The sequence below is a fragment of the Pholcus phalangioides genome, unplaced genomic scaffold (assembly GCF_987345545.1).
Source record: "Pholcus phalangioides strain wild (caught in Gottingen) unplaced genomic scaffold, Ppha-v1.0 ptg000007l_1, whole genome shotgun sequence".
NCBI classification, from domain to species: domain Eukaryota; kingdom Metazoa; phylum Arthropoda; class Arachnida; order Araneae; family Pholcidae; genus Pholcus; species Pholcus phalangioides.
The window spans coordinates 13,793,915-13,815,690 of record NW_028301600.1 but is presented as its reverse complement, the minus strand read 5'-3'; the positions used below and the strand labels follow the sequence as shown (position 1 = coordinate 13,815,690).

Here is a 21,776-nt window from a genome sequence, read left to right as displayed (position 1 = left end):
TGTATATCAATCAGCTGCTCAAATAGGTACATGTGGTATAAAAATTCCAAATTATACATTTGTTTATTGATATTTCACATACATACTTCGGACAATTTTAATCATAGACCCTTGCATGTAGAGTGGGAAGAGGAGCTGACAAAGAATGTAATCACTGTTCACTTACATTAAAAATATACTACACAGAAGCAAATAAAAAAATCCTACCCTTAGCGATTATGGGTCCAGCTTAGTATATCAGAGGCCATGATCTATATATAGTTAATGGGCTAATAAATATTTTCAACATCACCAAGAAGGCATGCCCCCTCTTTACATCCTGAAGATGGCCCCTAGACAGGAATCTTTGGTAAGGTACCCCCCAGTGGTGTATTCACAAAGAGGCTAAGCGGGCTATAGTTCAGGCCAAAAATTTCAAAGGGGCTGCAAATTTAAGGAATGACTGGTCAAGTAGTCAACTGGGAGAAGGGTGGCTAAACCATAAATCCACTTCTACCAAGAGATCATGGAACTAAGTAACTCCGCAGCAAAAAGAGCGCAAGTACATGAGTAACAGTGTGCAAGCGTAGGAGTAACAAAAAGAGTGATTTAGAGGGTGTGAATATGGGAGTGACCTAGAGAGAGCAAGAAATCGGGTGAGTGTGACAAAATGATCAGGGTTGTAGTTATTTAAATCAGCAGTTTAAATCAATTTTTTTCAGATATGAAAATTTATCTGTTGTAATTGAATAAAATTATTTATGCAGCTCAAAAGTGATTTAAATTTTTATTAAATTATTTTAAATATCAATTAATTTAAATATATTTTCGAATATTTTTATATTATAATGTATGTATTAATATATATATTATAATATATCAAATATATCAGAGATACCATAGTTGTACCAATTTAGCTGATAAGTGGTTACCCAAGATTTACAATGAAGTTAGGGGATGTAAAGTTGACTTGGGAAATCAAAAATAGCATGGCGATGGGTGAATATACATAATGAATAAATTCTGTGTGTTATGAAATGGTGTGGTAAAGTTTGTTGATACTATTGACACATCCGGCTTATCACATGCTGGAAATTATTTAGCAAATGTGGTTTTTAGTTCAGTGAAGTCAACAGAAGAAAACTTCAAATGTAACATATATCAAGTTTTGTTACTGCAAATATTGTTTCTTCCAGAAAGACTCTGGATGAAAAGCTTGGCTTTTCGGGACTTGCATATTGGTGCAATGCTCACATTTTAAACTTGTTAGTCGAAGGTAGGGGCCCAGCAGAGGTGCCGACATGACATGAAAAAAATACTGAAGGGGCTGAAAATCCCTAGTTGTCCTGTACGCAAGAGGAATGGTGTGTGTGGTATTGTGTATATTCGTGAATAATATGGGTAGGGGGGCTCAGCACAAAATTTATAGGGAGAGCTCAACATGGCTCATCACAAGGGTGGGGGTTGATAGGGCCCGGGGCAAATACCATCATTTTTGATTTTTCAATGCTATGAATTCACTGCAGAAGGGCCTGAGAAGATCTTAGTCTAAGGGCTGTACCCCAGGATGTGGGCCATAGGAGCTCAAATAGCCTCAGCTCCAAAGTTCCGGCACGTATGGCTCAAGCACCGTGACAACCCTTATTTAAATTTTTTTTTTACACTGTAAATTTGCTTGTAAGTAACGGCGTGTCTTCGAAAATTGCCGTCTTTGTTGACGCTCACTGACAGGGAAGACGAGAGAGGGGGAAACGTGTGGTGAGGGCCTGTACCATTCTTGATTGTTGTCGGTCATTATAAATGGCAAGTGCAACGTTATGATGGGTGAAAAATTGAGATTATTTCAAAAGAAACTATCGTATAAGATATTCTCCTTCGAAATGAAATGCTGTTAAAGTGAGAGTAAAACTATTTTAGAGAAAAAATGAAGATATTTTGGCTTTTATTGAGTGAATACATTTTTACTATACCTTTCGGTATCGGACACGTAGAAATTTCCGACTTTTTTCCAACGCTCAGTATTCATTCGATGAACCGCCGTTGCATTGACGTCGATCCGATGCATGATACCGTTGTGCTACTGGAGTAGTGTGATCTCATCACGTGAAGAAGTTGACCATCACTATTCATTGCAAGAAGCCGTAATCACATCACAGCCAGACGTATCACGACAACATCAACCACATTATCACCTTTTGAACTTAATGTAGATATCTATTAACTATATGCATTGGCATACACAAAGGGGGGTTTGGGGTTCTAATCCTCTGCTTGAGCCAAGATTATAGTGTTATTTTGCAGGAAAAAAAGTAAACCCCCCAGAAGGAAAAAAATCTGAAACCCCCTCGAGAAAATTCTGTATACGCCTATGACTATATTTGAGAATTCATCACAACTACCCGGACCAGCCGGAGTAGCACGAAACACTACACTCGAAAATATTAGTTGAACATGGTTAGAGAATGCTCACATCATCATATAATGTTAATAAGTAAGGGTGAGAGCTTCCTACTCTACACTCAGAACTGCTTGTTGGCGAAGCCGGATGAATGGAAGAAGGAATGCAACACTCTGAAGCCAGGGGAAATATAGCAGCAGAGAACAGGTTTTTCGTTTTTTTTACCATGCGGCATACTGTTGACCTTCGGCACATGGAGAATATGACATCACTCGATGGATTTGCATATTGAGACATGGCTTGCAATTATTGGAAAACTATTATTTTTCTATGGGTAACAGCAGGCTCAACAAGATGGAAGAAGTTGATCACGCTTCTCCCATTGTTTATATGGCAATGGCAATTTGAGATCGTGGAATTGTGATGACAGGTTAGAAGCCAGCGGGTACCTCCACTCATGAGACAAGGTATAGAGAAATATTAAATACATTTCATACAATATTTAAATATATCATTACAGTGAAAATATTGCCATATAAATATAAATAAACATTATATAAACAAAAATCCTGTGACTCGACCGGCTCTTCTCCTGGGGGACCACTTTGTGTTAAAGTTAATAGAAAAGGGTTAAGGAACAAATCCCTTAGGGGTGATATGTTGCAATAACACTGCAGTTTAATAATGAATCCTACTTGGAAGTTAATGTCCTACTTGGAAGTTATCACTATCTACTGAATTTATCTGTTGTCGAATCCAAATAGGAAGTGTCTAGATCTTTAATACAGATTGTTTACTTCCTTACTGATTTATTACACTAAAATTTGTTATTCATTCATGTTCAGCTGTGAGAACAGAGGCCATGTTGGCAATTATTATGACCAGCAGTAAATATTTTGGTGGTGCTTTTACTTCATTTTCAAAATGTTTGAAAATTTTCAGGCAAGTGAATATTTTTTCAATCATTTAGGAATACTTGTCTTTTGAATGTGAGGCATTTGCTATGCAGATGGTATTCAATATTCCAGATGGGAATGCAACTTTGCCTCAAGATGCTATTGAGAAAACAATGTGTATAGGGGGGGGGGACACACAATGCTGTAGCTGTAGGTGGAACAGTATTGATAATACATGAATTCACAGTAAATAAAGGCTGTTGGCAAAATCGGACAAGGAATCTTGTGCACAAGCCCAAGGTGGTGTTAGTCTATGGACTTCACAAATCGTTTAATAGCATTTTAATTTTTACTTTGAAAAAAAGAAAAGAATATCAATGGTGTTAAAACATTTTTTCCTTTCTTAGTGCCTATGGCTCCCCCCTTAACTTTTTAACACCATACAAATGTGTCCCTTGCTATTTCCACTTTCTGGCACTTTAACACAAGGGGATGTCATCCAAATTGAAAAATCCTGTGCTTATGCTATTAAGGATATAACTTTAATAATGTTGGTGTTTGAAACCGGAAGCAGTTGTATTTTTTTTCCAAGAAATGTTTAAGAAACAAAATTATATTTAAAAAAAATCCAATTCAAGGGTTTCTTTTAGGAAAATAGCAGCCCATATTTTTTTGCAGCCCCGTTTGACTGCACCTTTGGCACCTGTCCAAATCCCATCCTGGTTGACATCATTACTTTTAATCAAGGAAAGAGACTTAAAGAGATATTAACACAGAATTGAATTTGGAGAGGAAATGCTACTGGTCTCTACCAGGAATCAAACCCCAGTCTTTTTGCAATCCAGGCAAGTGTGCTAACCAGTGAACTTAGAGAGACATGAGTTTGTTTTCCTTATAATGCACACAGTATCATGTTGCATTAAAATAAAAGGAAAGATAGGGCAAAAAGAAAACACAAATCCCAATATTCTGCCTGGTGCAGAAATTTTCTGCATCAACTGATTTCAAGATGAATCTGTAAATAACATTAATTACTATTAACTAACTATTTGATGAAAATTATATTTTTCGGGGTATGTTTATGAATGGTGCGTAAAATTTTGATGTAAGTTTTTCATATGGTTCAAGTGAAGTTTTAGTTCTTGATTAAGGTGAGTAATAGCAATAACTCATCTTATATTTGAAAACTTGGAATCTAACAACTACAATAGAGTATGTTTAATTATTTATGTTCATAACCTTATTTTTCTTGCCATTTCAGAGAGATGGACAGTAGCTGCAAGGATACTCCTGACATAAGTGCTTTAAGACAGTCTATTCGGGTAAGTTTCTTAACCTATTACTCTTTTACCATATGAATTTAATTGATATTCATGTTAGTACTTCTTTCAGTTGCTTTATAGAGTTAAATAATCTTGGAATCAGATTATTTAATTACATTATTTTTCATATTTTGTTTTACAAATATATATATTGCAGTGTAATTTCCCATAGTGGTCACCTCCAAACAGGGGTAACCTCTGAACTATGGCCACATTATCATGGAACAGAACGCATCCCATTAGATTAACATTAAGGCCAACCTCCAAACAAGAATTTCTAAATAACTGCCACTTTTGACGTGAAAATAAAAGAAAAATGACACATAAGAAAAATAACCCTCAAGGAGCTGTGCTCAGAAGTTCTTCCTTGTCTAACTCTGTATTTTAAAAATAAATATGGGTTCTTCCTTTGTCAGTAATTTCTAAAATATCTGCAAATCCATGGGTTACACTAGGGATCCAGAAAATTTTCTCCCGACATTTCACCCCCGATGGGCCTTAAAGTTGATCATAATAGTAGAGCTGTCCTTAGGGGTGTGCGACAGGTGCGGTTTCACCAGGCTCCAGATTTTGGTGGGGGGTGGTGCACTTATGGTATAATTCATTAATTCTGAATTTTCATCCATTCTGGAAATCCGTATTTTTATCTAGAAAGAAACAGTTCTGGAATTCTGTATTTTCATATAGATCATTGATCATTTTGTCGCACCATTTTTTTCATTTTCTGCACATGAGGGCTAGAGAAAAAAATAATTCTGGATTTTTATTTTCTCATAAATTTTGAATTTCATCAATTCTGGAATTGAAAACTTTCATCGATTATGGAATTTTGATTTTTTATCGATTCTGGAATTCTGATTTTTTATCGATTCTGGAATTCTGATTTTTTATCGATTCTGGAATTCTGATTTTTTATCGATTCTGGAATCATTTTTTTTCATTTTTTCTGAATTTCCATAAGAGCTGGAATTATATCTGTCAATTATTTTTCTTACTTTCAATTCATCGATTCTGATTTTCTTTATTTCTCTGGCAATTTTTTTCATTAGGCAAAATTTTGGGTGGGGGGGCTTAGTTTCCTTAAGCCATTCCACAAGTTTGCTAGTGGGTGCACCAGACATGTTTCGAAAAAGAACAAAAGAATTATAACAAAAATAAAGCGGCTGGTTATGTCATAGCCAAGGACTTGGTTTCCATGTTGTTTCACCAAGGGTGCTTAGGTTAGCACCAATTTAAGATACTGGCCTAAGTAACAACAAAAAATAGCTAGTTTTCTCGAAAGATGAGTCTGATCTCTTAAAAGATCCTTGTTCGTGGATATAAGAATTATAGCATAGTACTATAATTAGTAAATACTATGCATTTTTCTCCATGAAACTGTCATATTTTTTGATAAAACCAATTTCATTTCATATATGGAACATAACAGCTCTTGAATGAAATTAACAATAAAAAGGTAAATAAAAAAGACCAATAATGGTCACGTTTTTTTCCCCTGTAGCAACCATTGTTGAGAAGTTTCACTGTATTTAAAAAAGAATTTTTTTGTGGTTTCAGACCACAATGTTCTGAAGATGACATAACATTGTAAAGCCAAAATGCATAAACCAGTGAAACATTTATTTGCCTTTAACATGTGTTAAAAATATCTTTGAAGGCAAATTTATAGTTTGTGTATGCAGATTGTTTTGTTCTTTAAACAATGTTTAGAAAAAATCTTTGTATGAACAGATATAGATTTATTTACACAACAATACAGATGAATACACAACTCCAGAGATTAATACCTGACATCAATGTTATAAATACAATATTGACAAAGTCATTAATTAACTAGGCAAAGACAAGAAAAATCAAATCCATACAGGCGAGATGACAATTAACATGATTCACATTTTTGATGGGAAAAAAAAAACTTGATTAAGATTATTATGTGAGTGTCATTGAGCTGGCAGTGGGAAAAAAGGCAATTATATGCCCTGATTGGTTCCCACTGCTATGTTTAGCAACAATGAACTCCAGGATTAAGAGATTTAAGATATATTATATTTAATTTTTCGCCAAAAAAGATAGGTAAGAATTTTTATTTACAACTTACTCAAATCTTCATTCAAAACAAGGGGAAAAATGCATACAAAATTATTCTAAGATCAGAAATAGATATTGATCATGTTTTGCGATATTTTAATTAATTTGTAAGTGCCTTCCCATCAAGGAACCAGGTTTTTAAATGTTTCCTGAAAATTCAAAGGCTATTAAGATCCCTTAGACTGCTGGGAAGTTTGTTCTACATCACTGGGCCAACAAAATTTAGACTACATCTCATATATTCGGTTTTAATTTTGAGTGGGATAAGTATATTATGATTCCTTGTGACATAGTTATGTTGGGAGTTATTGCATATGATGATATAATACACTGGTGTAAGAAATTAAGAGAATTTGCAGACTTGGTCGATTATCTCTAGAACTACTGTACCGATTTTAATGAAATCTGATATGTACATACATTGATCCAATACAAAACAAATAACCATTCAATAATTGTAATACACACGCATGATCGTGGGTAAAACTCGTTGGAGTCTGAAGGTATGAAACAGCGGTTGCAGAATAAACAAAAAAAAAGTTAATGGGGGTATGGTCCCCTCTTACAGATATACAGGTCTCTCAGTGTGATTTCATACTCGAAATAAGGCAGTTTATCATTTCCTGTGGCAATTGGTCCCACTCGTTCAGCAATGCTGTTTTCATTCTCTGGATGGTTCCCAGAGGGGGGTTGCGAGTTGCAGTTGCCCTTCCCAGAGCGTCCCAGACATGCTCTATAGGGTTAAGGTCTGGATATCTTGCTGGCCAATCCATCCGGCGAATATCCTCACTCTCTAGAACATCGTTTAGCAGAAGAGCTCTTTGTGGCCTCATGTTATCGTTCATTAAAATTAACTCGGGGCCAACTGCACCCCTGAAAACCTGAACATAGGGCTCCAAGACCTCATCCCTATACCTCACACCAGTCACAGTGCCTCTTTAAAAGACATGGAGAGGTGTGCGGCCATACAACATGATGCCTGCCCAGACCATTAAACCTCCTCCGCCATAATGGTCGATTTCGCGGACATTGGAGAGTAGGTAGCGGGTCCCTGATTCTCTCCATATGAACGTACGGCGAGACTCTGTGCTTAGGCTGAACCAGGACTCATCAGTGAAGAGAACGGTCGCCCATTGATCCATACTCCAATCTCTATGCTCTCTGCACCATGATAAACAGATTCTCCTGTCCGTAGAAGTGAGCGGGACGCAAACAGCAGGTCTTCTTGCAAACAACCCTCTCTCGTGAAGTGTTTTGGAAAGAGTCAGCGGCGCGTATCACCCTTGATACACGGGTTCCTGTGGCTGCATACAAGTCACGAGAGAGCTGAGAAGCTGTAGCACTCCTGTTACGCCTCGCTATAATCGACAAATGGCGATCTTCTCTGGCTGTCATGGCTCTTGGAAGACCTTGCCCAGGCTTTCTCTCGATGGATCCGGTATCCTGGAACTGTTTCCATAAGTTACACACGACGCTGGGCGTTGAATTGAACTCTCTAGAAATTTGGACTTGAGATTGGCCTGCTTCTAGCCTCCCCACAATTCGCCATCTCATTCCATCATCTATACGTTGGTGGTTACTCATTTTTACTGTTACAATTTGAAATTAACCGATTGCTGCAAAATAACACCAAGAAATTTGCCGAGGTGTGCTAGAGAACGAAATATGTCTTAACTTACGCGCGCTTATAAAGCCTGTTTATCTACTGGCTCCGCCTACACACACGTGTACACTTACGTATTTGACGTACAAGATTTGTATTTTTGTCTAGAAGCAGTGGTTTTACATTCAATTCAGTTCTCTCTATGAAATTAGATAAAATATGCAAATTCTCTTAATTTATTTCACCAGTGTAATATCTATAAATTTTAATTTGTTGAAATATTATTATACATATCTTTAAAGAGTAAAGGCAATCCACGACGAGAAGGTTAGTTTCATTTGTGTTAGGGTGGATTAGTTTGGTTGTAAGATCGTGATCCCAGTTCTTGAAGAGAGTTTCAATAATTGTCGCTGGATTCTGCAAAAATTATCAAGAAAACTGTAATCAGGATTACCCCACACAGATATACAATAATTATAATGTGATATTGGACATATAATAAATGATAAAGCATTGAAAAAACTATTTTGTTCATGTAATTTTTGTTACGCTAAAAAAGTCCAGATATTTTTCTGAGATTGTCATAAACGTTATGTATATAAATTTCCCAACTTAAATTATATTGCAAGGTGATTCCAAGAAATTTAGTGCAGTTAGTGATTGAAAGAATATATGAATCAGTGACAATGTCTTCAAAGTAACGAGCTTGAGTACCCTGGGAAAAACTGAATTGGTAATACAGCAATTGAAAATTTCAATTAAAATGATTGAGAGAACATCAATTACACATTTTATGGCTTTCAGCATCAAGCCGTCACATCCCAGTCCAGTGCCATATCTCGCCATTCTGAATGCTTAGATGAATTCTTGAATGCTGATCGTTGGAAAATAAATACTCATGCTATGACTGTTGGAATTTGAAAGATGTACGCCGTTTTGGGCTGAATTGAAATTGATAAGTATCAATAAAGAAACTTAAAACCATCAACTATTTCTCTGGGATCATTGGTAGTGTTATTGCTGATTGAAATAGAGGTAATGGGTACCATGGGAGAGAATTTCCCTGTCAAGATCAAGATTTGAACACTATTCCAAACTGTTTTATTGTAACTATGATGAAAAGCTGAAAGAACAAAGTTAGATTTAGCACATTGCATTTCAATATAGCTTGTTTTGAAATCTACGGAAATCTCTTAAATCTTTCGCATTATGCGTTCTAATGAAATGACAGAAAAGTTTGTTTTTCTGTCTGATGGCCTTGTACATGTGCCGATTCATTAATGGTCTGGTAATTTTTTTAATCATTTTTGTTGCACCACGGTCATTTTCTACACACTAGGACTTAGACTTATGGGTGGGTGGTTTCATAGAACCTAGCACTGCAACCAGAGGTCTATTGTACTATGCACACTAGGGCTAATTAGACCGGAACCTACAATTTATTGCCGAATCCAAATGACAGCCTTTTTTTATACTCGCAGAAGTGTTGCAGCGCTAACCCCTTGATATGAGATTCCCTGTGGTAGCAATGTTTTTCTGTGGTTATGTCACCATTTCTGTTGTATCCCTTCATTGTTTCTTCCTTGTTTCATTCATTGTTTCTTCCATTTTTTGTGATCCCTATACTGTATCAGTGGAAAACAATCATTATGAATGCTACAAAGTTTGATGCTAAATGTATTATAAGCACTCTCTGGATCACTAAAGTCAACAATATTCACCCAGTCAACAGAGCTTACTTTATCTCTAAAACTAAAAATTGAATTGGGATTGAATTTGCAGTAGAAGTATGAATTATTGTTTATTTGTTTACTAATTTTAGTGGGAATTAATGCGAAAATGGGAAGTTATCGCTGATGTGGTAATCAATCGTACCACATTTATCTATATTTATGTTAGTAAAGCACAAGTCTATCATTGTAGCACTATGTTCAGTTACGCGTGTTAATTGTATTATATAATTTTTGAAACCATAAGAAATCATAGTATTGAGAAGGGAGTCGCGTTGTGGTATACAGGCGGACACATCAACATTGAAATCAATATTATGATTTTTATTTTATTACTATTGTTATGATTTAAAATGAGTTCAAAGGACTCAAAAAATAAATTCACATTTTCAGTGGGAGGGCGATGGCAGACAGCTAAGTTTAATTCGGAATTTTCAATTAAAAGAACACTGATATCGGGAGAATTTTCACAGAAGTCAGAAATTGAATTTTTAATATAAATTGCAATGCCACCGCCACGTCAATGTGTGTGATTATATAATTTATAAAGTAATAACCATTTATGTTATATTGAATGACCTTGGTCCCACGTCTCAGTGATGCTAAAGAGATCAATATGATATTTTGTATCAGAGAAAATGATAAAAAATTTCATGCTTATTCTGAATACTTCTGGCCAGGGCCGCAACTACACTCATGTCCATAAATTGAGGCAAATTCAGAATCACACGGAAATCGAAATTTAAAGTTAAAATTTCACCTGTAGAATTATCACACACATCTGCAAGAATGATATGCAAATTTCAGGAAGCCACCAGATGATGCCGATAGTACGTCACAATGACGAGAGTGTAAGAGGGGGGCATATAAGGAATGGTGGCAAAGAAGTGAAATTGTTCACAAGAGTTCTGTAAGGCGCTCAGTGCCATAAGCGAATAGTTATGACACAGAGGACACTCTCCAGGAGCTTCGCGGCCGCTCGAGGAAAATGAAAAGAAAACAGTAACATTAAAAAAAAATAACTATAAAAATTTTTAAATAGTGTAAATAAATCAGTAACTTTGATGAATAATTAAAAAACTGGCTTACGGGGGCTCCGCCATAGAATTTTTTTACTTAAAAGGGCTCCGCGAGTCAAATAAGGTTGAGAACCGTTGCTCTACAGATTCCAACTTTGCGAGTCAATTTCTCAGATTCTTGTTTTCTGACTAAATTTTCCACCAATTTTAACAAGACATCAATATCATCAATTTTAACAAGACATCAATATCATCAATTTTAACAAGACATCAATATCATCAATTTTAACAAGACATCAATATCATCAATTTTAACAAGACATCAATATCATCAATTTTAACAAGACATCAATATCATCAATTTTAACAAGACATCAATATCATCAATTTTAACAAGACATCAATATCATCAATTTTAACAAGACATCAATATCATCAATTTTAACAAGACATCAATATCATCAATTTTAACAAGACATCAATATCATCAATTTTAACAAGACATCAATATCATCAATTTTAACAAGACATCAATATCATCAATTTTAACAAGACATCAATATCATCAATTTTAACAAGACATCAATATCATCAATTTTAACAAGGCATAAATACTTTGATGACATGAATTCAATTGAATCACTTACTTTGCTCATTTGGCTTTTTTCTCTGGGTGACAATGTGTAGTTTTTTCTTCATTTGAGTCTGTTATGCTAATAGTAGAAACATGAGTTACATTCATTGGACACCCTTTCATAATCATCAGATTTTTCCCTCTGTATATGATTTACAATTTGTACACTGTGAAATAGAATGGGCTGCTCCCTTTAAATTTTTGTTATGCTCTGCCATAAGCCCTGTACATTCATAATGTTTTACCGTGGAACAGCCATGACACTTGATTGCATCTTTTGGGTCATCAAAGGCCAGATCATAGTCAGAACACGACATCATTGCAACTATACAAGGGATTTCCAGTTGAGTTCAGTCACTTGCCAGCACAAACACAGAGCCTAGAAAACAGCTACGTGAACTCCCTTCAATTGTGTTTGATTTTGTTGATAATCACAGAATACCCATAAAATTATATAAATAAATAAAAAATGTAGTTTTTGTCTATTCTGAATCCCAAAAAAAGAGAAAAATTAACACTAGGTATTAGTGTCAGTCAGTGTGTCTTTCAGTCCCCCTATTTTCCATGGAGCTCGTTAATAAGTGCTCATCATCTTTACAAAAATTATGAATTAACAGTTTCCAGATCACACACATCAACCTGGCAACACAGGCATGGGATCTAATTGATGTTTCTAGAGCAGTAGATTTGTCCTTTCAATCCATGGGCATGGACATCTTCATTCTTTCGTACCCATAATGTGGATATCACCACCTCTATTTAAACTGACCTGCTTCTGATATTCAAAAAGGACTTCACAGAAGCTGTGTCCAATTATCGTCCAGTGAGTTTGATGAGCTTCCTCTTGAAAGTTTTGGAAATTGTCTATCCACTTCACTGATTGCCTGTTGATGATAATGTTTTGCTGGAATACCAGCATGGGTTCAGGAAGGGAAATTCATGTGTAACCTCCTTTGCTTCTATGATTATGTGACTAAGGCTATAGGCAAAGCTAAAACGTCAGTGTTGTTTATCTTGATTTCCAGAAGGCATTCGATCGGGTCCAACATGGTAAACTCTTGAAGCGTTTACGCAAGATTGGAATTGGGGGCAACTTGCTGCATTGGATAGAATCGTGGTTAAGAGATAGGTCACAACGAGTTATGGTGAACGGGGAATTGTCTGGTTGGACAGGCATCATAAGTGGAGTTCCTCAAAGAAGTGTTCTTGGTCTCATATTTTTTTTACTTTTTATCAATGAACTCAATCACTGTATTGATGGGATTGTTAGTAAATTCACAGATGATATGAGGCTAATGGCATTTATTAGGAAACCAAGCCATAGGAGATGCTCCAGACAAAAGACAAACTTGAATATGATTACAGCATGAGCTAATAAAGGGAACATGACCTTTAGTGTTGACAAGTGCGTGATTGCTTGGTTGTTCGTCGTGGACTGAAATATGCCATAAAGTTTTCAAGACTTGTACCTACTGAGGGATATAGACTTGGTTGAGGGGGTGCAGAGAAGAGGTACACACTGCTTTTGGTAAGGGACAACTCCAGGTTGTGGTGTCGCAGAGAATTTTTCTGTAATAGGGTTATGAATAAATGGAATAGCTTGCCTCTGAAAAGAAATACAAAGCTTATAATGGGAGGAATTAAGAAGCTATAAATACTTAGATAAGGCAACGGTATTTTTTTTCATGGGCAGTGTATTATATATTATTAATTATGGTATTCCCTGTATTAGGTGGCATGCCTCCAAACTTGAGGAACACCAAATTTTTAAGGTTGGGGGAAGGTATACTTTTCTACACAGCAACTCCAGTCATTGCCATACTGCAATTTCCAACCAGCGGAGTCAGGTCAGAAATGAAAGGGCCATCTATCGGTGGTCGCCCCAGGCTGAGTAGCTTAACTTGCTTTCGTTGTTCTTCCACCAGATTTGTACCCATGAATGTTGGGGTATGGTCCATTGCCAGCACACCGGGACAAATAATGAGGTTCAATAAGGATCACAGTATGCATTCAGCCATTTCAATGGATTTATTTAATAAAGATAGTCGAACCTCATTAACTTCAAACTCAAAGTTCCGCCGAAATTTTTCACATTAATCGAATTTCATGTTTACCAATAAGCAGTGACAGAAACATATTTTTCGAGATTCCATTTGCGTTACTCTGAAATTCAATACCCTGCAAATTTATGTAAATATGATACACAGAAGTGATCAAGTTCTCTTTTAAAATGTTCTATTTTTCCTAATTTTTGAAACAAAAAATTTGCTTACCAGCAACATTCAATAATTTTTTAAAAGTATGTGATAGTTTGCTGCTTCTTTGTAGCATACAGTTGCAGAAACTTTTCTATTTCATTCAAATAGTTCAGAGTAAAAGAAGCATTCTCTTAGTCCATTAAAAAGTTCCTAAGGGTTTTCAAAGCTTCTGAAGTTTGATTTCCCAAACATTGGGTCGAAAGTTGGCTTCTGGTTCATCGTCTGACTCTACCACAATGCCATCTATGATCTTAAATTGTTACAACAGCTTTTGAAAACAAGACAGGGATCTGACTTAGAGTTTAAAATGTGCCTGTCACTTCCCCCAACACATGCTCGGGAAATAAACCCCTCTTCCAAATGACAAACTTGCCTCTTCTCATTGTCTAGCATATTAACGACATTCACCCAACCCTTTGCCTTCCCAGAACTTTTCTAAAAAGCTCATTTTTTTATTCAAGTTGACAAATCCTTTCATGTTAAGTAATCTTCATTTAAGAGGTTCATGTTAAGTATTATTTTAACATTATATGGCCATAATTGGTTTGGATAAATGTTTTTTAAGACATTGGAGTACCCTAACGGATGAAGAAATTTTCACCACCTCCGAGTTGAAAGGTGACAGCCAGGAAAGAGAGTGAAGAAAGCAGTTTAAATGAAAATTCTGAATGTGATTATGTCTTTTGAATAAAAAAATTACTTTCCATGAACCGTAATAATAGAGAAGAAGGTTTAAATACATGTTACATGTTTAATTTTTAGGTTTAGTCAGCTATATGTTCCTTATTTTTAAGATGTTGATATTGATAAGAAAACCTCCGGGAGTCGTGAATTCTAACAAAATTGACACATTTTAAAAGAAATACAAATATAAACCAAAACAGACAAAATGATTAACAAGGTAAATGAAAAAAAGATGCCCATAAAAAATATGGATTTTGAATGCATATTTAAACTATATCAAAAGTGCAGCAATTTAATAAGAGCAATAAAAAACCAATAATTATGATCCATCAGTTCGTCTATTGTCAACTCCTTTCCATGTTCCACTAGTTCTTGAATGTTGTTCTCATTTACCTCCAGTCCCATAGTCTTTCCAAAGGACACAATCTCTTCGACAGCTGGTGTCTCTTGTTCATGAACTAGCCCCTCAAAGTCATGTTCAATAATTATTGCTTGAATTATAATTCAAGCAGAATTGAAAAAATGCTTTTAGTGCACATACCACTGGGTTAATATGCTACATCTAATTTTGCATCATAAACAGTCACACTCGCACGTGTGTTGTTTGCCTCACCGGATATTTATCCGTTGAGGCATGCTGACCAGAGACTACACGAAGAATATTATCCACTATTACCCACAGTTACAAAGTATGTGTGTGATCGAGAGTGAAAAACCATCATCTCAGTTGTGATAACATGAAAACTAAATAAACAAAGAATAAAATTTTTTCTTGTAATGCTCATCCTCACTAATATCTCAAATCAAAATTTCTTTAAAACTTTTGCTTGTGATGTGAATCGATCATTGACCGAATCACACATTAAATGAAATTCCACTGTAATTACAAAAATACGGTGATAACTCAGCTAACAAAGTTTCTTTTGGAATCATATTCCTTAGCCAAAACATGATTTCCGATCGGTTTTTATGTAAAATATTTTTATTCGTTCCAGTTACATTCCAAAATTCAAAGACGCTCTATAAAACAGAAGTACTATAATAAAGAGGATCCGAGATCATAAATTAAATTAAATTACTTTTAATTAACAGAATTTAACTATTAAAGTTTACAATTTTGAAATTAACAAAATGAAATTTATCACCACATATGTCCTTGGATACGATCAGTCAATCACCAAATCCAGTCTATGGAAAGTACAGTTTCTGTAATATTTCTGACGTAATCTCTGAGTCCTCAAAGAAAGTCAATTGTTCCTTTTATCTGATTATCCCCACATTGAGAAGCGGCACTCATGAACACAGGAATGGAATCAATGGGAGAACTAATCCATAGCTTGGAGGCACAGGCTCCCCAGACAGAGCCGATATTCTACATGATCATCTGAGTACTGATGCGATCATGAAATGTAAGTCCTGTGACGACCTCATCGTGGCGTTATATAGCGGCAACCAATCAGCGCCGATCATGCCAGATTTACATATCTTGCAAATATTTTTTCTTCACTTCGGAAGGATGATGTAGTAACGCAACGCCAATCCTGGCGAAACAATCAGGTGGATGTTTCCGGAAGATGGCACGGCATCACAATTGATGACATCAGACAGATACGGGATAGTTGCGATATTATGGTGAGAAAAATCATTAATTATTGAAATTATATTAATAAGTGCTTATTTAAAATGGGGGTCCTCTTTCACCCGCCGCTGGTCTGTACCATTACAACTGTTCTGCATAAAAAGTTTTAGTGAAGGATGTAAAAATGGTAGCTTGATGAAGGTGAGTGGTGGAAACAGTGAAATATAACTGATTCAATCAGAAAATAATTATTTTATGAATTGACATATTAAAACTAATTGGTGGTTTCAGATTTTTTTTCTATTCAGTGTTGAATATATTGTTCAACACTGATTTTGTTCTCAAAGATATTGCAGTGAATTTAGGATGATTTTTGGGCATTGGTTCTAAATCTGATATTAGTTTTGTCAGATTTGCTCTAGTTTTTGAGATAAAGTGAAAATTAAATTTCATTGGCAATACAGGGTGATTATAATTGAAGTTCCTGTAGTCTGAGTAGTCTTTCTCAAAAACTCATCCATATACAGAAATTTTTTTAGGATAGCTTAATGCGAGTCCATAGGAGAGAGATTTATGAAATTAAAAATAGTTCAGTTTTTTACCACCAGGTGAAAAAGTGACACATTTTTATTAATTTTATTAGAACAAATAGTGTATATATCACGTTTGAATTTAATACGTCCTCCACACACAGAACAAGTGCTACATAGGTTAGAGTATTGTCTGTGTATTGACAAGTGCTACATTGGTCTGAGCAATGTTAGTATACTGAAACTACTCAGACCTACGGAGCGCCCATTCTGGTAGACGTATTCCATTTAAACTTGGTATATACTCGGTATGGACCATGGGAAAATGCAATAAAAAAGCACCACTTTTTCACCTGGTGATTGAAAATTGAACTATTTTTTTTATTTCATAAACCTTTTCCCTATAGTCTCATTAAGATATCCTAAAAATTTGGCTGTATTTGGATAAGTAGTTTTTGAGGAAAACTACTCAGATTAAGTGAACTTTAATTATCACCCTGTGTATACAAATCACATCATTGTGAGTATGTTTTATCTCAAAAATTAGGCCAATTCTGCCAAAAACCAACACAAGTTTTGAAATCAGCAGCCCCAATATACCCTAAAACCATTAAAATTTCTTTAACCCTTTCAGTGGCAATCCTGAGATATCTAGTCAAACTTTATCTGCATTATTTCTGTCATCCTGGGAAATTTTGTCTTCTAAACACACACAATGAAGCTGTTTTTACAATAAAACGTGTTTTCAATTTCCCTACAACCAATCAATTGTCAGTGAGCAGAGTCAGTTCTTGCTCAAGGTTAGATAAAAAGGAGGGAGGAATAAAGAGAAAGAAATATGTCCTCAAAACAGTATAATAAAAAAAGTTTTTTCCAAAAAAGAAGTGTTTCTCTTTCTACAATGCCACACACTTCATGTCTGTTTTTGTATCTTGGGGAGGGAAATAAAAGCAAAGGGTGGAGTAAATTTTCTTGTTGCTTGGAGAGAAGCAGTTATCAGTTTAGTCTGAAAAAATTCTTATAATACATGACAATTTGGGAAGGTTTCAAATGTGGCAGTCATAATACAGATCAGAAAAATTTTAAAAACTGCTTATAAAGCATTAAGAACATGAATATTTTTTCTGTTGAGCAGTGTTATTTATCAAGTCTCATTTTCATACAGTAAATTCTACATGTTGCAATGAAGATTTGTTTCCTTACTCTGTGACTGCATTTGATCTTTATCGCAGTTTAATATATTTACTTTACCATTTTAAAATTAAGATTTTAATGACCTCAAAACTTATTCCAGCTTGTATGATTCGTGCAGAACTTGGTCTTTTTTTGGATGAAGGGGGCATATTTATAAGGGGGCAATTGCCCCAAACCCCTCTTAGCACAGACGCACTTCAGGCTTTGGCTGCTATTAATTTTGCCGCTCCTTTGAGATGCGCTTATATTCCATTTCTTAATTTTTTTCCCCAAAATATCAAGCCCTTTTTTTGCTCTCCAATTTTCAAAATATATGTCACCTCTTTACTGTTTGTTCTTCTAGATATGGTTTTAAGATTATGGTTTTATATGGTTTTTAAGTACACTCGTAACATAAATAAGATGCCATAAAAATTTCAAGCTGTATTTGTTAGGACAATTCGTAACTGGAATCAATTTCATTCAACAAACTTATTGTGTTAATATGTTAATTATGTTGAAGAATTACAATCAAATACAGTGAAACAACATGAAAATCTTTCAAAACTTCTAAATTGGAACTGGAAAAAAAATCTTGTCTCAAAATTGTTAGCGATACTTCATTCAGTTAAACGAGGCAAATCAAATGAACACAGACGTTGTGGAACTTGTGATGAAAGCAAAACATTTTTATTTTTTGGGTATAAAAATTGTGTAAAAAATTGAGAAGTAAAATTTAAATTCTATATATATTTCCTCCATTTTCAGAATTCAAATATATCAGTGAATTGGAAAAATTACTTTTGGAAAAGTGTTTTTTTTTTGGCATCGAGAGAGATAAGGCAACAGTTTTCTAATTGGGTTCTTGTGGACAGGGTGTCCATATAAAAAGTTAACATTTTTATTTTAATAACTATAGAACCGCTTGTAACATGAATGACATATCTGAGTACTACAGGTTATTTTGATCTTTTTACTAATTGGTAGTATGCCTCTAGGATCAACAGTTCCCGGTAAAATATGCACCCTGTTACCTATGCTCCCTGTATACTGTATGTGTATTTTCTTTTTTTTTTGTGGGACATTGTAAATAAAGTATAAGATTTTTATAACATTAAAAACTGCTATTCTGACATGATCCCCTCTTCTACCATCTGTCTACCATCATAAAATTTCTGTTTGGGAGTCACCTTAGAAAAGTTTCACTGTTTCTTTCTATAAATGTTCTTTTATTTAGGGGGAAATTCCCATTTTGGTGGTCTCATTCATGGTATACATGTTCATATTAAATGAAGATATTACTATAATTTTCTAATATACATTTCACATAAGGTTACCAGATTCTAAACTTTTGGAATGTGGGCATAATCATGCACTCTCTTGATAATTTTTTTTACCTATGTTTACAACCCCCCCCTCCCCCAGATGGTGACACTGTACCAGAAAATTAAACAATAGCTCTCCAACTAAAACAAAACTGCTGTCTACACTTTCTACTGCTGACGACTGGCCCTAACTAATTGCATTATTGCCATATTAATCTTGTATGCCTCATAATTTTGAACCATTTTTTTTCGTCTCCTTCCTTCATTGTCAAGCTTTAGTTTAGATCAGTGTTTCCCAAAGTGGGCAATATCGTCATCTGAGGGGGTGATGGAATGGTCCGGGGCAATAGAAACTACAGGTATAACATAGGATCCTGTGAATTTTCTTGAGTTAGGGCCATGAGAGAAAAAAAAATTTCTGAAGAAGGGGGCAAACACAAATGGAATGAAAAGTTTCAGAAACTATGGTTTAGATATTAACATTACAGTAGAGTCTCGTTTATCCGACCTTCGCTTATCCGACATCCCACCAAACAAAAAAGCATCAATCATCTGCAAGTATCAACTGTTGAGCCTCTCAGAATTTCACATAACAACGAAGTTAAGACTCTAGAAACTGCAATTAAATACATTGAGCAACAAGAAGAAACTACAGGAAAAGACAATGATGCAAAGATAATGAAACTTGGAAGTGAAGAAACTGCACTCATCAGGAAAGCAGACTACAATCAAAAATTTCTTTAAATCATTACAGAACTGAACTTTTTATGTACTGTATTTAACTTCAGAATATTCTGTAACTGTAAGTTCATATTTTCAGTTAATTTTTTCTGTTTAGCTGTAAAACATGATTATTAGGTTCTTAATATGTGAAATTGTAACACAGTTTGACGTTTAATGCACTTTTTCTTAACACCTCTCTATTGTCAGACATTTTTGCTTATCCAACATTCTGCTGGCCCGTTCATGTCAGATAAGCGAGACTCTACTATATTAGTCGTATAAGAATAGTGATGAAAAAATCAAATTGTTGAAGAATTATGATATGTAGCCTATTTCATATTATCCAAACACAGTATACTGTGACACCTTTTTGATACATTTTAATTGAAATAGCTATTTAGTTCAGAAGTTTAACATGTCACAATGTTTTGACAGTATCTACATCTACAGCAGATATCAGGGGTGAATCAGATAGTAAAAAAATGAGAATATGTCTATCTTTTCTCATAATGAATAAGTCCCACTGTCTGGTCGGTTTTATATTGCCCATAGCTCTGTACCTAGATATATGAATATGCAAAGATGACATCACTCTACGTTACCATACAAAGGTTTTTAACAACTGGCTGTTGTGAAGATATTTTCGCAACAGCCAGTTGTTAAAAACCTTCGTATATGAATATATTCTATCACTATAGCTCTCTCAGCTCCTAAATTGTTTGACGTTGAAAGAATGTTCCTATGCTTTATGAAATTTTTGAAAGGGAATATTTCTTTTGTGTCCATGCTGTATATTGAATAGAATAAATTTTTCTTGATAAAGATGTGTTGTTCAGACTTACATTTTTTATTTTTAACTTAAATTATTGAAGTTAAATTTTTTTTCTAACATACAATTTTTATGTACTTCAATTGTTTTCATTAAATATTCTAATACAATCATTTTTCTTATTCTTATTAAAAGCCACACTCATGGTGGACTTTTGCATTCTCTTTAAAAAAAAACAAGTTTTTTCGAGAGAAGAATAGATATTTTAAAATGCATATTGGTTTTTTTTTTACAGTTGCTACACAGTCTCGTGCAAAAGTCTTTTGACAACAATAAATTTGTCTACAAAATTTTTATTTGAACATTTTAATGAAATCTATCCTATGAAACAAACATTGAGTCTCATTGCAAACAATTATGAACAAAAGATTGCATATCTAAATTTTTTTAAATCAGAAAAAAATTAATTTACTTTTATATTGGTTCAAAAGTCTTTTGGCACAAACAAAAAAAGAGAAAAGAGAGAAAAACTACTAAATCTAATCAGTCATGTATTGGGCATAATAACAGTAGAATAAGTCAACTTTTTGTTGGAAGCAATTTAGATTGTATAAATAATTGTCATGTTTTGGCGGCATGGACTTAGTGAATTTGGGGGAAAAATACCCACTGACCATAGGACATTTTTTTCTCACAATTGAAAAAAACATCAAATTTACATAATTTCTGGCTCTGACTCACCTATCAAACTGAATCCATTAAACCTTTATGGTATTCAAGTCATGGCTCTGACTTTATCATCCATAGAATTCTTTTTTTTTGCCTTTCATGTAATTTCTAATAACTTTTAAGCTATATTTATGGTCTTTGTCATGTTGAATATCAGTAAGAGTGGCATGTCTCACATAGTAAAGGACGACGTGGTTGTAAAATACAATTTTATAACAAAATCTGTCTGTCCCTCTTGTTTTTTTCAGAAGGTGAAAGAGTACCTACACTGTTAGCAGAAAAGCATCACAATTTTTGCTTTCATTTTAATAAGAACTCATAATACATCAATATTTAC

At 34.6% G+C, this 21,776-nt stretch overlaps 1 protein-coding gene across 7 annotated transcripts in view; it reads left to right on the top strand.

Annotated features, from left to right (window-relative positions):
- The window catches only part of Nt5b (5' nucleotidase B), a 294,946-nt gene that overhangs the window by 226,672 nt on the left and 46,498 nt on the right, over positions 1-21,776 (top strand). For all 7 annotated transcript variants that reach the window (XM_089232682.1, XM_089232683.1, XM_089232686.1 and 4 more), the window contains one exon: positions 4,535-4,595. In XM_089232682.1, the coding sequence (XP_089088808.1) occupies positions 4,535-4,595 (61 nt within the window). The remainder of the gene's footprint in view (positions 1-4,534; positions 4,596-21,776) is intronic.